Source organism: Bufo gargarizans, chromosome 1 (assembly GCF_014858855.1).
Source record: "Bufo gargarizans isolate SCDJY-AF-19 chromosome 1, ASM1485885v1, whole genome shotgun sequence".
Lineage (NCBI taxonomy): Eukaryota > Metazoa > Chordata > Amphibia > Anura > Bufonidae > Bufo > Bufo gargarizans.
In genome coordinates, this window is record NC_058080.1 from 127,628,442 (window position 1) to 127,646,354 (window position 17,913).

Genomic DNA, 17,913 nt, shown 5'->3' on the forward strand with positions numbered 1-17,913 from the left:
TGAGCGCTTAGTGCATTGTGCGTACTTTAAGGAAGTACAAGTGATTTAGTTGGTTCACTGTGAGAGGGAGAACCGTTGCAAGACACCCTACTCAGTCAGGTACCAGTGGTAGCAGTCTTTTATGTTAGTCTATGTAAGTCCGTTCCTATGCAGCACTTTGTATTGGTTCAAATTGCCTGAAGAGCATATATTGGTATTTATCTGTACCTGAAGCACAAACAGAGGTCGGCTTGGTTCTTAAGTGCCGGGAATGTAATACCCCAGAGTGGCATTACTACTTTTTGCACCCCCCACTATCTTTTAATGGTGTATCCTGTGTCATATGTATTTATTGCCATGTCCTGCAGAATGTATATTTATTTTTCTTGCAAGTGACTGTTTGTAATGTGCCTGGTCTACCAGCAGATGGCGGCAATCTTGGCAGAGCTATTTTCCCTGAAGTGAAACCTTCTATTCCATTCCAGCCCTCTCTAGAGAGGGAGTTGTTAGTTAGTGAGGAGAAGTTCAGAGTAGCCCCTGTATGGGGAAGGCTGTGTGCCAGCCAGCATGTCTGCTTGGCTAGGCCTAAAGAAAGAAGTACAGAGCTTCAGAGCCAGGAGGGAAGATTCCCAGGAGAAAACAAAGATAAAGACAAAGATGAGCATAAAGATACAGTTTAAGAGAAAGACAGAGTCGGACTACAGAAAACTAAGTCTGTTAAGGTTCTCATTTATCCAGGTCATGGTATATCTGTAAAGAATTAATTCACAGAGAATTCTTGTACAGTCACTCAGAATTGAGAAAGCTCGTTGGAAGAACGAGTGAAACGTTTTCAAGAAATCTACAGTACGTCCAGTTGCCTTGATTTTTTTTCTTTACAGATACAGAAAGCTAAGTTCAGCAGAGAGAAAAAGTTCTTATTTAAACCAGCCAGCATAGCAGAGCTGAAGAGCTAAGATGTAGCACAGCTGAGAGTGTTTTCCTGCCAAAAGTTAAGCCAAAATCTGCTGATGACCAAGATAAAGTTTGGAAAGTGAAAGTGTATTCAAGTAAAGCTGTGTTCAACTACAATAAGAGTCTGGACTTAAGTTCTTCCACCTTCACCCTCATCACCTATCCATTTTAGTTGTACCGTTGCGGACAACAACGCCTGGGGTTCCAGGATATCCAGGTAGGAGCACTGTTAAAAGTGCTAAAGCCACACCTAAGGGATAGAGATGAGCGAACTTCTGTTTTAAGTTCGGCGTCTAAAGTTCGGGTTAGGATTAGCGGAGAATCCCGATCTGGAACCGGATATGGATTCCGACTTCCGTTGTGGTCCGTGGTAGCGGAATCAATAATCGGCCATTATTGATTCCGCTACCACGGACCACAACGGAAGTCGGAATCCATATCCGGTTCCAGATCGGGATTCTCCGCTAATCCTAACCCGAACTTTAGACGCCGAACTTAAAACAGAAGTTCGCTCATCTCTACTAAGGGACACTATAGGCAACCCTTATACCACTCTGGAATTCTTACATTGGGTTGCACCATCACCTTCTACATAGGGGGACCTAGTCCCTCGTTGCTGAAATGCAACTGGCGTCACAACAAACTTTTTAACCCACCTCTATAACATCTTAAAGGGACCCACTGGTTGTCACACCCAGTAGCGTTCTGCACTTCTGGCAGGACTCTTTGTGGAGGCCAGTAGTAGAAGTGTGTCTAGCCATATTCAATGCTACAAAGAATTGCTATAGTGGAGGCTTGTGTACGCACAGGCTCATTTATAGGAACAAGGAGTTTATTTCTGGACCTTCCTGTTCCACACCAAACCATGTATGCTGCTTATTTGCTGGAAGTCGGGTAACACAGGATCAATGGTCGACACCAAAAAAAGAAAAGAATAGGCTACCAGGTGTATAGACAGTCAATGTAAAAATGATCCCAGCAAGACATGGAGCCATATACTGAAATCACTTCACCTGAAGCCATACCAATTTTCAGTTGTGAAAGAGTTAGAGGGGAGGTATTGCAGTGGGCTACTGGAAATAATCTTAGTCGGACATTTGGACCTGTTGCAATAGTTCATGTGCAGTGAAGCATGGTTCCCTCTAACTTGGTGTGTTAAAGGTAATCTGCCACCATAAATTTCACTGTTATGGCCCTTACACACATGAATTTGCTCTGGTGTTTTTGTACCACTAGAAAAATGCCATAGAAACTGCAGTTTTTTATTTTCCCTTATTTCTGGCATTTTTACCTAAAAAAGACCCGTAAACCTATGAACTCTCCCTCAAACCAGATTCAATGCTTAGGGCTGTCTTAGGTTCCTTTCACACTTAGGCTGGTTTCATACGGGCGTTGCGGGAAAAGGTGCGTGTGCGTTGAGGGAACATGCACGATTTTTCTGCGCGAGTGCAAAACATTGTAATGCGTTTTGTACGCACGTAAGAAAAATGTGCATGTTTGGTAACCAAAGGTTTGGGTTAGGTATTCTGTAGATTGTATTATTTTCCCTTATAACATGGTTATAAGGGAAAATAATAGCATTCTGAATACAGAATTCATAGTACAATAGCGCTAGAGGGGTTAAAAATAATAAAAAATAATTTAACTCTCCTTAATCCACTTGATCGCGCAGCCGGCATCTCTTCTGTCGTCTTCTTTGCTGTGCACAGGAATAGGACCTTTTGATGACATCACTGTGCTCATCACATGGTCCAATCACATGGTTAATCACCATGGTGAGCGACCATGTGACGTGACATCACCACAGGTCCTTAGCCGGCAGCTCAACATTACAGAAGAAGACAGAGATCCGCAACTACGCGATCAAGTGGACTCGGTGAGTTAATTTATTTTTTTAACCTCTCCATCACTATTTTACTTTGCATTCTGTATTCAGAATGCCATTATTTTCCCTTATAACCATTCCAGCCATTTACCAATAATTACAGGTGCAGCGGAGAAGCCGGGCCGACTTCGTGGTACAAAGATCTTCAGATGAGGAATTTCCAGCACGTAGTTGAATGGAATCTTGCACAGTCCTTATTTCATATCCAAAAGGTACATGCAGTGTAGTGGACACAGACCTCCAACATCTCCCAGTAGGCTCTTAATCATGATCGTGATGCAAGATTCCATTAAACTACGTGCTGAAAATTCCTCATTTGATCCTTTTACACTTGCGGTAGGAGGGCCCGCATCCGTGATGCGGAGTGCACAACGGCCTTGTGCAAGAGGCCTTACTAAGTACTTAAAGAGGACCTTTCATCAATATAATTTTATTTAAATGACCCCCCTACCTAATAGTCCGGCATCCACTGATGTTCCCCCTTTTTTTTTTTTTTCAAATCGACCCCCGAATCTTGAAATAACAGCCTTTTTCTTCTGCTGCAGCGTCTGTCAATCAGACGCTTTTTTGTAGGGGGCGTTGCTCAAGTCTTTTCTTTGCTATTCTCCTTGGCTGAGAGCGCAGCCAATCGCAGCGCTCTCTCTCAGCCAGGGAGAAGGAGCTCAAGTTCTCGCGAGAATCGCGAGAACTTGAGCTTCCTAACATCCGGTTCCAGCGCCATCTTGGATTCCCCTGACGAGGATCGCGGCGGGTGAGGAAGCAGCGCAACGAGCGGCAGGGTAAGTATTAGAATATACCCCTAGACATCGAGCAAAAGGGGTATATTCTAATACTTACCCTGCCGCTCGTTGCGCTGCTTCCTCACCCGCCGCGATCCTCGTCAGGGGAATCCAAGATGGCGCTGGAACCGGATGTTAGGAAGCTCAAGTTCTCGCGATTCTCGCGAGAACTTGAGCTCCTTCTCCCTGGCTGAGAGAGAGCGCTGCGATTGGCTGCGCTCTCAGCCAAGGAGAATAGCAAAGAAAAGACTTGAGCAACGCCCCCTACAAAAAAGCGTCTGATTGACAGACGCTGCAGCAGAAGAAAAAGGCTGTTGTTTCAAGATTCGGGGGTCGATTTGAAAAAAAAAAAAAAGGGGGAACATCAGTGGATGCCGGACTATTAGGTAGGGGGGTCATTTAAATAAAATTATATTGATGAAAGGTCCTCTTTAATTGAAACCCCTTCGGTAGTGATTACAGCCTCCAGTCTTCTTGGGTATGATGCTACAAGGTTTGCAGACACACATTTGGGGATTTTCTTCCATTCCTCTATGCAGATCCTCTCCTGCTCTGTCAGGTTAGGTGGGGACCGCTGGTAATTGTCTGTCTTGTTGGAATGTGAGCTTTCGGAGTAATCTGAGGTCCAGAGCACTGTCGATCAGATTTTTTTTATTAAGAATATCTCTGTACTTGGCTCCATTCACCTTTCCGTCAACTATAACCAGTCTCCCTGTTGCTGAAAAACCCCTCCACAGCATAATGCTGCCACCACCATGCTTCACTGTAGGGATGGAATTGAATAGGTTATGAGCAGCGCCTGATTTCCTCTTAACATGATGCTTAGAATTGAGGCCAAAAAGTTCTGTCTTGGTTTCATCACACCAGAGAAAATTCTTTCTCACAGCCTGAGTCCTTTAGGTGCTTTTCTGCAAACTTTCATGTTTCTTTTTTTAAGGAGAGGCTTCTTTTTGGCCACTCTGCCATAAAGCCCAGATAAAGCACTACAGTGATGGTCAACCTTCTGGAAGTTTCTCCCATCTATCTGCACAGAGGATCTTTGGAGCTCAGCCAGAGCCATCATTGGGTTCTTGGTCACCTCTCTTACCAAGGCCCTTCTCCTCCAATTACTTAGTTTGGTGGGGCAACCAGCTCTAGGAAGAGCCACTGTGCTCTTGGGAACTTTAAGTGCAGTAGACCTTTTTGTACCCTTCTCCAGATCCCCCACATAACCCAGTCTCTGTGCTCTACAGGCAGTTCTTTCCTCCCTATGGCTTGTTTCTCTGGTATGCATTGTCAGCTGAGAGACCTTATATAGACGGGGCTGTATCTCAACTGAATTTACCACAGCTGGTCTCCAATCAAGGTGTAGAAACATCTCAAAGATGACCAAGAAATGGGAGGTCCACAGAGCTAAATTTCAAGTGTTATAGCAAAGGGTCTGTCAATGCGAAATTTTAGATTTTCCTTTTTAATAAATTAACAAACCTTTCTAAAACTCTGCTTTCAATTTTCTAAGGGGTATTGAGTGCAGCATGATGGCAAAATGCAGTTCACAGACCCAATGAAGTAAAAAAATTAATAAATAAAATTGTGGTTTTTTTTTTTTTTTTTTTTTTTTTTTTTTTTCCGGATCAGCGATTTGTCGATCGCAAAATACATATGGTCATGTGCATATGACTGGGTTAATTAGCTTGGATAAAGCAATTAAAGGAACCATTTTTATTTTTCAGAAATTTGTTTCTAAATGAAATTTTTTATAATATTATGTTTAACTACGTTTTATCATACGGTTCATGTTGACTGCTAACTGCAGTCTGTGAGAAGCAGTGTGCAGCTCGACAAAAATAAGAGACGTGAAGGCACCTATAGAAGCAGCGAGGAGTCTGGCCGCGCCTGTGTTTATATAATTTCCCAGTTCTCACCCATTGTATGAGCCGTTGTGTTTGCACTTCCAGGCAGACGGCTATGATGCTGGTTATTGTATAGTGTGACCTGTGAGCTATGCCTCCTTCTCCTCCACTGCAGGTAGCACCATGGTTAAATATTAAGAAGTGTCGTGTTTCTCACATTGAGTAATAGTTTGTTCACCGCACATAGCTCTTCTGCCGATCCTTTTCTACTGTTGACTGGGATTTAAAATTTCCTCATGCCTTGTTTTTTTGGTCAGTCCTTTTGAGCAAAGGGAGGGAAATTTAATATTTTATTGTAGTGCAGTCATTTAAAGGGAATACATTACCTATATTCTGTGTGTAAAAAATAAATAAAAATAAAATGATGTCTCATGCTCACTAAACCACTTTCTTTCACAATTTGAGCCCGATGAATCCTGGCATTGTCATCTTGGAATATGCCCGTGCCATCAGGGAAGAAAAAATCCATTGATGGAATAACCTGGTCATTCAGTATGTTCAGGTAGTCGCTGACCTCATTCTCGGAGCACATACTGAACCTAGACCTGACCAACTGCAGCAACCCCAGATCATAGCACTGCCCCCACAGGCTGGTACAGTAGGCACTAGGCATGATGGGTGCATCACTTCTCTGCCTCTCTTCTTACCTTGATGTGCCTATCACTCTGGAACCAGGTAAATCTGGACTCCTCAGACCACATGACCTTCTTCCATTGCTCCAGAGTCCAATCTTTATGCTCCCTACAAATTAAAGCCATTTTTTTCTGGTTTTCCTCACTGATTAGTGGTTTTCTTTTGGCTACACAGCTGTTCAGTCCCAATCCCTTGAGTTCCCTTCGCATTGTGTGTGTGGAAATGCTCTTACTTTGACTATTAAACATAGCCCTGAGTTCTACTGTTGTTTTTTCTTCGATTTGATTTCACCAAAAGTTTAAGTGCTCGTCGATCACCATCATTCAGGATTTTTTTCCCGCCACATTTCTTCCTCGAATACAATGGGTCCCCACTATCCTTCCAGATTTTAATAATGCGTTGGATAGTTCTTACCCCAACTTTAGTAGTTTCTGCAATCTCCTAGTGTTTTCTCTGCTTGATGCATGCCAATGATTTCTCAAACAGACTAACATCTTTTCCACGACCACGAGATGTGTCTTTTTGTTTAAGAAATGAGAAGCAACTTATTGCACCAGTCGGGGTTTTATACCAGTTAGAACATCAAGACTGCCTAAGGCTACTTTCACACTAGCGTTTTTTCGGATCCGTCATGGATCTGCAAAAACTCTTCCGTTAAAACAATACAACTGCATGCATCCGTCATGAACGGATCTGTTTGTATTATGTCTTCTATAGCCATGACAGATCCGCCTTGAACACCATTGAAAGTCAATGGGGGACGGATCCGTTTTCTATTGTCAGAGAAAACTGATCCGTCCCCATTGACTTACATTGTGTGCCTGGACGGATCCGTTTAGCTCCGCTTCGTCAGGCGGACAGCAAAACGCTGCAGGCAGTGATTTGGTGTCCTCCTCCAGAGCGGAATGGAGACTGATCAGAGGCAAACTGATGCATTCTGAGCGGATCCTTTTCCATTCAGAATGCATTAGGGCAAAACTGATCCGTTTTGGACCGCTTGTGAGAGCCCTGAACGGATCTCAGAAACGGAAAGCCAAAACGCCAGTGTGAAACTTTCACACTTGCGTTCGGAGCGGATCCGTCTGGTGTCTGCACAGACGGATCCGCTCCTATAATGCAGACGATGGGATCCGTTCAGAACGGATCCGTCTGCATTATAGTTTAGAAAAAAATTCTAAGTGTGAAAGTTAGTCAGACGGATCCGTCCAGACTTTACATTGAAAGTCAATGGGGGACGGATCCGTTTGAAATTGAGCCAAATTGTGTCAACTTCAAACGGATCCGTCCCCATTGACTTACATTGTAGGTCTGGACGGATCCGTTTGGCTCCGCACGGCCAAGCGGACACCGCATCCACTCAGAATGCATTGGGGCCGTACGGATGCGTTCGGGGCCGCTTGTGAGAGCCTTCAAATGGAACTCAGAAGCGGAACCCCGAACGCTAGTGTGAAAGTAGCCTTAGTCTGACCTGTTTCCATATATGAAACCACTTATTTTTAACTTGTCCTCCTAATGTCTTGCATGAAAAATCTTGATATTGTTGGGCTATTCTCAGGATAGATCATCAATATCAGATCAGCAGGAGTCCATCTCCCGCCAGCCCTGCTAATCAGCTGTTCGAAGAGACCACCATGCTTCGGTGAGTGCTGTGGCCCTCTCCTAGGCCAATGACGTCATGTGGTCTAGACCAGTGTTTCCCAACCAGTGTGCCTCCAGGTGTTGCAAAACTACAACTCCCAGCATGCCTGCACAGCCAAAGGCTGTCCGGGCATGCTGGGAGTTGTAGTTTTGCAACAGCTGGAGGCACGCTCGTTGGGAAACACTGGTCTAGACATAGCTCAGTCCCATTTAAGTGAATGGGGGGGGGAGCTGCAATACCAAACAGTCACTATTCAATGGACGGCGTTGTGCCTGGTGAGCTGTGAGGACCCTGCGGCCTCCTCAAACACCTGTTTGGTGGGGGTGCCCAGTGTCAGCCCCCGCCGTTCTGATATTGGTGACCTGTCCTGACGATAGGTCATCAGTATTAAAACCCCTTTTAAGGATGTTGTGTCAGATGTGAAATGATAGATGCATTGTATGTTGTTTCTACAGAACGTTCAGAAGTGGGTGATTTGCCCCCAAGGTCTCCTCTACAGCCGGTATTTGAAGATGGTCCATTTGGTACTCTATCAGTAGGAAGGCTCCGCACTCCTGAAGAACTGAGAGAGCTTTGGAAAAAGGCCATCATACAGCAGATTATACTTCTCAGGATGGAAAAAGAGAACCAAAAGTTACAAGGTAAATCGTTAGACTGGTGGCTTTAAACGTTTTATTTTTCTGATGCAATATTTTTGATTATCAAAGCCTGATGGGAATGTTAAAATACAAAATAAAGCTTATTGGTTATAATTATTTAAAAACGGGGTGTGCAACCCCAACTCATTTGCACAAACAGGCTTAGAGAGGTGTCCACACTATATGTTTAGTCGTACGCTACCAAACACCATATAACGAAAACAATGGATCGGTGGTGTGCTAATGTGAGAAAAGCACCCCCACTTATTTGTTCACGATCCAATTCTACCTCTACCGACAATAGTGTCTGGCTGGTCGGGCTCACAAGGGCCAATTGTATACCAACAGACAGAGCGTCACAGGACTGGTTAGCGTGTGTGCTGCCTATGACTAACCGGAACAGTGTCTGGTGGTCGGCTCACAGAGGCCAATTATATACCAGAAGACAATGTGTCATAGGACTGGTTAGCGTGTATGCTGCCTATGACTAAGGGCTCGTTCACACAAACGTATTTTGCGTTCCGTATACGGGCCGTTTTCTGCGTTCCGCATACGGAACCATTCATTTCAATGGGTCCGCAAAAGATGCAGACAGCACTCTGTGTGCTGTCCGCATCCGTTGCTCTGTTCCGTGGCCCAGCAAAAATTGAGTCCTGTCCTATTCTTCATTTATTTATTTTTTTGGACAAGAATAGGCATTTCTATAATGGGCCTCCTGTTCCATTCCGCACATTGCGGAAGGCACACGGGCGGCATCAGTTTTTTTGCGGATCTGCAAAAGACAGCACAGTCATGTGAACAAGCCCTAATAGTGAGTCTCCTAGATACCCTCGCTCATGGCTACTGCCACCATTCATTTTATCAGTCCCTAGTATTTGGGAAACCGATCATGCGCGTGACTCTGGCTCAACGTGTTTCTGTGCCTGGTCATCGTCGGCACTTCATCAGGAGCCTACAAAATGAGACGCTGCTGCATATTAGTCACTGCCTGATGCGATCAGTGACACTCCGGTTAGAGTATCGGCGCTAGGATGGCCGCCAGGGTGACACTGATCTGACGATACCTAGGCACAGAAATGTGATATGTTTCCCAAATACTAGGGGCTGATGCAATTAATGGTGGCAGTAGCCGTGAGTGAGGGTATCTAGGAGACCGTTACTATTAGTCATAGGCAGCACACACTCTAACCAGTCCTGTGACGCTCTGTCTGTTGGTTGAGCCTGACCACCAGACACTATTGTCAGTAGAGGTAGACTTTTCTCACATTAGCACACCACTGATCCATTGTTTTCGCTATATGGCAGGGATGGCCAACCTGCGGCTCTCCAGCTGTTGTAAAACTACAACTCCCACCATGCCCTGCTGTAGGCTGCTAGCTGTAGACAGTCTGGGCATGCTGGGAGTTGTAGTTTTGCAACAGCTGGAGAGCCTCAGGTTGGCCATCCCTGCCATATGGTGTTTGGTAGAGTATTACTAACCATATAGTGTGGACACCTCTCTAAGCCTGTATGTGCAAATGAGTTGGGGTTGCACACCCTGTTTATATATAATTAGAACCAACAAGCTTTTATTTTGTATTTTAACGTTAGTTAGGACACAAAAATGTTGCCAATTTTGTACATGCCTAATCTCCTATGTCGAATTAGGAAAGGTCCTTTCATGTTGGAGCTAGATTCCTGCACTCCATTACTGGGCCAGTAGCATCACTTTGATGCTATCCATGACTGGTTATCATATTCTAAGCTGAGGAGACAGTGCTGTCTTTCTCACCATCAAATCTACGTACGGTATAGTAAATTTTATAAAATGAACGCTGTAAATATGCGTACAAGTCCACCTTAAAACTGTACAATTGGTGGACATAACCTAGGACAACCCATTCAATACAATGGGGCTTCCATGTCCAGGATCCTCCTCTCTCGGCCATGGTGGAGAGCAGTTACAAAAAGCTTTTTTTAGTCTGGAGGTCTTGTCCTGCAGACAACCCTTGATTGAATGATCTCTGTGTAATGCGTAGTTTCCCTTGTGGTGGCCCTGAACACGGTCTCAGGCTTCCCCACACATTACAGCTGATCGATGGGGGACCCTGGTTAGCTTATTGTCTAACCAGCAGGGCTTGTAGAGCAGTGTTTCCCAACCAGTGTGCCTCCAGCTGTTGCAAAACTACAACTCCCAGCATGCCCGGACAGTATTTGGCTGTGCGGGCATGCTGGGAGTTGTAGTTTTGTAACAGCTGGAGGCACACTGGTTGGGAAACACTGTTGTAGAGAACCCTTTTTATACATTTGTCACCAGTGGTGTGATATCCTGATCTTTTTGATGACTAGTCTGCTTCTTTATAAATGTTCCCTGTGGGAACTAGTTGTGAAAAGACACAATGGTAACGTTCTCCTCTGACTTATGTAATTGACGAAACCAGGTAAACAAGGAAGGAGGAAAATGTCTTGTAGACAGATTTTGAACTGTATAAAAAGACAAAAATATGAAATAAACCAGCTAGGTATGTTGGCTACAAACAATGTAATTTGTACTTACCGTATATGCATATTAACGGGGATCGGTCACCATGAAATTCGCGAATAAACCAGGCATGATGCCTTGTAGGGCTAGCTCACCTGAATGTAATGATGCCTTTCACTTAGCAATCCGTTGCATCATTATGGGATAAAAAGGACCTTTCATTCATATGCAAATGAGCGGTTAAGTGCATCCAAGGCAGACCCCAGCCTCTGTGTGCACCCTTGCTTCTCCTGCTTCCTTTGCTTTCAACAGTGCCAGGTTCCTGCATAGTCATTTCGCCAGTCCTTGTCAATCAAAATGATGGAGGGGCTGTCAGAGGAAGCAGAAGGAGCAAGGGTGCACACAGTTAGGCCCCTTTCACACGGGCGAGATTTCCGCGCGGATGCAATGCGTGAAGTGAACGCATTGCACCCGCACTGAATCCGGACCCATTCATTTCTATGGGGCTGTGCACATGAGCGGTGATTTTCATGCATCACTTGTGCGTTTGCGTGAAAATCACAGCATGCTCTATATTGTGCGTTTTCCACGCAACGCAGGCCTCATAGAAGTGAACTGGGCTGCGTGAAAATCGCAAGCATCCGCAAGTAAGTGCAGATGCGGTGCGATTTTCAGTCACCGTGCAAGGAGACGATCGGGATGGAGACCCGATCATTATTATTTTCCCTTATAACATGGTTATAAGGGAAAATAATAGCATTCTTAATACAGAATGCATTGTACAATAGCGCTGGAGGGGTTAAATTTTTTTTTTTTAAACTCCCCTTAATCCACTTGCTCGCGCAGCCCGGCATTTCTTCTAAATTTCTTCTAAATTTTTTTTAACCCCTCCAGCGCTATTGTACTATGCATTCTGTATTAAGAATGCTATTATTTTCCCTTATAACCAAGTTATAAGGGAAAATAATACAATCTACACAACCCCCGATCCCTAGCCCGAACTTCTGTGAAGAAGTTCGGGTTTGGGTACGAAACATGCCGATTTTTCTCATGCGCGTGCAAAACGCATTACGTTTTGCACTCTTGCAGAAAAATCTCACATTTTCCCGCAACGCACCCGCCTCTTATCCGGGCAAAAAACATGACGCCCGTGTGAAAGAGGCCTTGGGCTTCCTCCACACACACCGTTGCCGGACAACTTCCGTGCGGCGGCCGGGATGGATCTAGACCCATTCAACTTGAATGGGCCCGTGATCCGTCTGCACTGCAAAAAAAAAAAGGTTCTAAATTTTTTGCGCTGCGGAAACACCACGGAAGCACTCCGTAGCGCTTCCGTGGAGTTCTGTGCCTCCGTTCCGCACCGCAGCCCCGGATTGCGGACCCATTCAAGTGAATGGGTCCGCATCCGTGATGCAGGGAGCACATGGCTGGTGCCCGCATATTGCTGACCCGCTGTTTGCGGGCTGCAATACGGCCACGGCCGTGTGCATGAGGCCTTTTTTTTCTCCAGAATGAGACATTTAGGCCCCTTTCACACGAGCGAGTATTCCGCGTGGGTGCGATGCGTTAGTTGAACGCATTGCACCCGCACTGAATCCTGACCCATTCATTTCTATGGGGCTGTTCACATGAGCGGTGATTTTCACGCATCACTTATGCGTTGCGTGAAAATCGCAGCATGCTCCTCTTTGTGCGTTGCGGTGCGATAATCCACACAATGCAGGCCCCATAAAAGTGAATAGGGTTGCGTGAAAATCGCAAGCATCCGCAAGCAAGTGCGGATGCGGTGCTATTTTTTTTTACGCATGGGTTCTAGGTGACAGTCTATTCACTGTATTATTTTCCCTTATAACATGGTTATAAAGGAAAATAATAGCATTCTGACTACAGAATGCATAGTATAATAGTGCTGGAAGGGTTAAAAAAAGAAAAAAGTTAACTCACCTTATCCTCTTGATCGCGTAGTTCCCGGTCTGTTCTTTACTAGCTGTGGGCTAAAGGACCTGTGGTGATGTCAGATCACATGCTCCATCACCATGGTGATGGACCATGTGATTGGAGCATGTGATCTGACGTCACCACAGGTCATTTAGCCCACAGCTAGTAAAGAACAGACCGGGAACTACGCTATCAAGAGGATAAGGTGAGTTAAAGGAAACCTGTCACCATGATTTTGCGCATAGAGCTGGGGACATGGGCTGCTAGATGGCCGCTAACACATCTGCAGTACCCAGGTCCCATAGCTCTCTGCGCTTTTATTGTGTTAAAAAAACGTTTTGATTGATATGCAAATTACCTGATATGAGTCCTGTAGCCGGAGATGAGTCAAGCGGAAAGGAGCCCAGCACCGCCCCGCGTCCTCCGAATCTCCTCCTTGCTGGCTGATGTCACAGAGCTGGAGCGCCGAAATCTCGCAATGCGCGAGCTAGCGCATGCGTAGTTCGTTCCCTGTGCTGATGCCAGTACAGGGAATGAACATGATGCTGACACTGCGCATGCGCTAGCTCGCGCATCGCGAGATTTCGGCGCTCCAGCTCTGTGACGTCAGCCAGCAAGGAGGAGCTTCGGAGGACGCGGGGCGGTGCTGGGCTCCTTTCCGCTGGACTCATCTCCAGCTACAGGACTCATATCAGGTAATTTGCATATCAATCAAAATGTTTTTTTTTAACACAATAAAAGCACAGAGAGCTCTGGGGACTGGGTATTGCGGATGTGCTAGCGGCCATCTAGCAGCCCATGTCCCCAGCTCTATGCACAAAATCATGGTGACAGGTTTCCTTTTAACTTTTTTATTTTTTTTAACCCTTCCAGCACTATTATACTATGTATTCTGTAGTCAGAATGCTATTATTTTCCCTTATAACCATGTTATAAGGGAAAATAATACAATCTTCAGAACATCAATCCCAAGCCCGAACTTCTGTGAAGAAGTTCGGGTTTGGGTACCAAACATGCGCGATTTTTCTCACGCGAGTGCAAAACGCATTACAATGTTTTGCACTCGCGCAGAAAAATCTTGCATTTTCCCGCAACGCACCCGGCTCTTATCCGGGCAAAAAACATGACGCCCGTGTGAAAGAGGCCTTAGGGGTTATCCAATGCCCCCCCCCCCATGTTCCGGGACCAGGAGGGGAGTGGGGTAAGTATCTTCCCTGTGAGGGGCCTGGTGCATTGGGGGGAGGGGAGGTTAAGGTATTGGATAACCCCTTTAATCTGAGCTAGTGCTACCAGGCATTGTGCCTAGTTTATCAGTGAATTTTCTGGTGACAGATTCCCTTTTAAAGATGAAATATAATGGGGGAATTTATCGCCCCCTGCATACCAGAATTCTGGCTTCAAAAAGTCAGTGAATAGGGCTTTTTGACTTCCTGGGGGTACACAGCTGATACCATGAGAACTAGACATTTCTCATTAATAAGACATATATTATAAAGTTCCTTTTGGACACTTGTACTATTGATTTATGCAAAAGGTTTTGTAGGTCATCGTTATCAGATGGGCGGGAGAATGGAGCAAGTACTTGTAATCGCACTACACCACCATTACACCACGCGTCATTTTTTCTGTAATGAAGAGGAACCAGTGCTCTCATAGACGCCTGCCTCCTCTTCAAACTGCTCATTGGCAGGAGTATCAGACCCCCACATATCAGATATTGATGTCCTACTGTATCCTGTGGGTAGGTCATCAATATAAAACCTTTGCACAACCCCTTTTAAACTTTTGGGCCATTTTATTGGTGGCAAGCGATTTTTATTTATTTTTGGATTTTGTCATGTAAGATGTAACGTTATGGATGCGGTTTTTCTTGTTTGTCCTGTGACGAGCACAAAGAAATATTTTCCACATATTATCAATGTTTCTGTATTTTACAAGAATTGTTTTTGAAGGGGTTTTCCCATCTCAAACAATGGGGGCATTATAGCTAGGATACGCCCCCATTGTCTGATAGGTGCGGGTCCCACCTCTCGTAAACTCAGCTAGCAAAGTGAAGGAGGGCGCACTGCGCATGCTCTGCTGCCCTCCATTAATTTCTATGGGGCAACCAAAAATAGCCGAGCGCTGGCTTGGTTATTTTCGGAGGACCCATAGAAGTCAGTGGAAGCAGTGGCCCTGCAAGCGTGGAGCGCTCTTATTCAATTCTATGGGGATTCCGAAAAATAGCAGAGTGCAGCTCTCGGCTATTTTCGACAGGCCAGTAGAAACGCTTGGTGGTGGCCGGACCCAGCACTACAGTCTACCACTTTGCCAGCTTCGTTTTCGGCTGTGTTTTATGAGATGGGTAGGACCCTCACCTATCAGACAATGAGGGCATATCCTAGCAATGTGCCCCCATTATCTGAGATGGGAATACCATAAAAAAAATTATGAGGATGTATGCAGAAGCCACCAATGTTTCCTCTCTTCAGCCGCTAATCTCTTTATCTTCAGTCTGCGTTCTGCTGCCAATCTCTCAGGGGTGTGAAAGCCACAGCAATACAATAGCTGGCTGGGAAAATTCCCTCGTAATATAATAGCTCGGGGCATACCTGTAGTTTATTTTCAGTGGATATGGGTGAGGTGTGTATGGCGAGCTCCTTTAATGAATTGACATTGCTGCAACCTTTGAGTTTTTTCAAAAATGTTGCAAGGAGATGGAGAATGTTCCTATTGAATTTTTCATTGTGCTGAAGGACAGACAACTTTTTGGGCTCAGACATTATTAAACTGGAATAAATTTGTGCTTTTTTCTTTTTTCATCAATGCTTTTTGAGGACATATAGCCCATATGCTAGGATCATGGGAATTCAATAAATTTTTATTCTGTACCCGCAAACATGACAATTATAGGGGTAGAAAGAGGAAGGGCCAAATTGAAGCCTCTCTCAAGTATTATCCGTGTTTTATAGTCGGTGGATTATTTTTTTTTTTACTTTTTGGTATCCTTTTATTCTTGTGTTTGTGAGATAGATAGATAGATATAAAATATCTCTATCTATCTATCTATCTATCTATCTATCTATCTATCTATCTATCTATCTATCTATCTATATCTCTCTCTATCTCTATCAAAAAATGGGCAGCACTCCAGAAGATAAAAAAGTACAAAAATCTTTATTTACCCAACCAGGACATGCAACCTTAAGAAAGGCTCCAGCATAGAGCCGAAACGTTGCATGTCCTGGTTGGGTAAATAAAGATTTTTGTACTTTTTTATCTTCTGGAGTGCTGCCCATTTTTTTTTTTTTTATGTATTGGACTTGCTTATATCCATATTGGACCAGCTGCAACCCCCTGTTTGCATTAGAGACGGTGCTGCCACTTTTTCTCTCTCTCTCTTTCTCTCTCTCTCTATATATATATATATATATATATATATATATATATATATATATATATATATATATATATATATATATATATATATATATATATTCTCATGTATTAAGGAAATTGGGCAAACTGTAAGTAACATTTTATAGAACAATATTGGCATATTTCAGCAAAAAAAATATTTGTGGTCTAAATATCACTTTTTGGTTGAAAAAATTATTCACTGTTTTTCCATTCTTCTGATCCCGTCTGAAGAACAGAAAAATAAAGAAAAAACTAATCCTGTAAAAAAAAAAAAAAAAATGGATCAGTTATGCACAATTAGCATCCGTTTGAGCTATTCCCATCTGAGATTCGTTTTTTAGACTGGGGAAAAAAAACGGATCTCAGATGGAAATGGTTCAAATGGATGCTAAATGTGCATAGTTGATGCACAAGATTTTTTCTTTTTTTCTTTTTATGTTGTTCTGAAGGATCAGATCAGAAGAACGGAAAAATAACAGAGCAAAAATAAAATAAAAAAATAGAGCACTTAAAAAAGGAGTCCCTCGTTCTGGACAATCTCTATTAAAGTTCAGACCTGTTTGCAATAAACTTTTTTTCTTTTCTAGCTGGGTTGTAACTTTGACGAGCTTGAATTTCACTGATTGTTACTTGTTTTACTTTCATGTTTTTACAAAGCCTCAGAAAATGATTTGCTAAATAAACGCCTGAAGCTTGACTATGAAGAAATCACTCCCTGTCTTAAAGATGTGACACTAGTGTGGGAAAAAATGCTGAACACCCCTGGAAGAGCAAAAATTAAGACCGATATGGAAAAGATTCATGCTGCTGTTGGGCAAGGTAATCATGTGAAATGCCTACAGAACATTGCAGTTGTTGATCACGTATATGTAATGCTTTATCCAAAAAGTTCAAAAAAACTTAAAACCAACTCGAACCATAAAAGACGCAAATGTTGTTGTGTTTTTTTTTTTTTTTTTTTTTTTTTTTTTATAGATTTATTTTTTATTTTTTTCCTCCCTCAAATTAAAGGGCAGGCACATCATATATTAATAACTTTGGAAGAGATGCATTTTACTAACTTTGGGTTCAAATATTTCAATTCTATTGCAATTTTCAGTTGGTCCTTATTCAGATTTTTCTAGTTTTTCCTCTACAGCTTTAAATTTCTGAATTCTGCTTCACACTGTCAGAGCTGCTCTGAGGGATAGATTTGTAGCTCTTATCTGTTCTTTCCTGCCAGCTGATAAATGCTCATTACAGCTAAATTTGTATCCGTTTAAGAATTTAGCGTAAATGAGTGTTTGAGCTGTTAGGAGTTCAGAGATAAAGACTACAGATTGAGCCGTCACAGCAGCTCGCTGTCAGATTCACTGTAAAGAAGAATTCAGAACACTAGAAAGCAAACTAAACCTGTATTTTTATTCTTAGGTGTCCCTCGCCATCATCGAGGAGAGATCTGGAAGTTTTTAGCAGAACAGTATCAGTTAAGGCATCAGGTGCCCAACAGAAGCCCTGTTAAAGATGTCCCCTATAAAGAGCTACTAAAGCAGCTGACCACCCAACAGCATGCAATTCTTATTGATCTGGGTAAGTTTTATTGAATAATAGGCTATTTTTATGTGTTAGTAATGTTCTACTAACCATAAATCGTCAGGGGTTGAGTTTGAGGTTCCACCACTTCTGATGGCAGGAGTAGATGGAAACCTCAACATTCAGTGGGGTCAGTCAGTGACT

The 17,913-nt window shown here is 43.6% G+C and overlaps 1 protein-coding gene across 9 annotated transcripts in view; it reads left to right on the forward strand.

The window, feature by feature from the left end:
* TBC1D1 (TBC1 domain family member 1) overlaps window positions 1-17,913 on the forward strand; it is a 226,342-nt gene that overhangs the window by 168,379 nt on the left and 40,050 nt on the right. For all 9 annotated transcript variants that reach the window (XM_044298071.1, XM_044298096.1, XM_044298114.1 and 6 more), the window contains 3 exons: window positions 8,217-8,402; window positions 16,855-17,016; window positions 17,608-17,766. In XM_044298071.1, coding sequence (XP_044154006.1) covers window positions 8,217-8,402; window positions 16,855-17,016; window positions 17,608-17,766 — 507 coding nt within the window. The remainder of the gene's footprint in view (window positions 1-8,216; window positions 8,403-16,854; window positions 17,017-17,607; window positions 17,767-17,913) is intronic.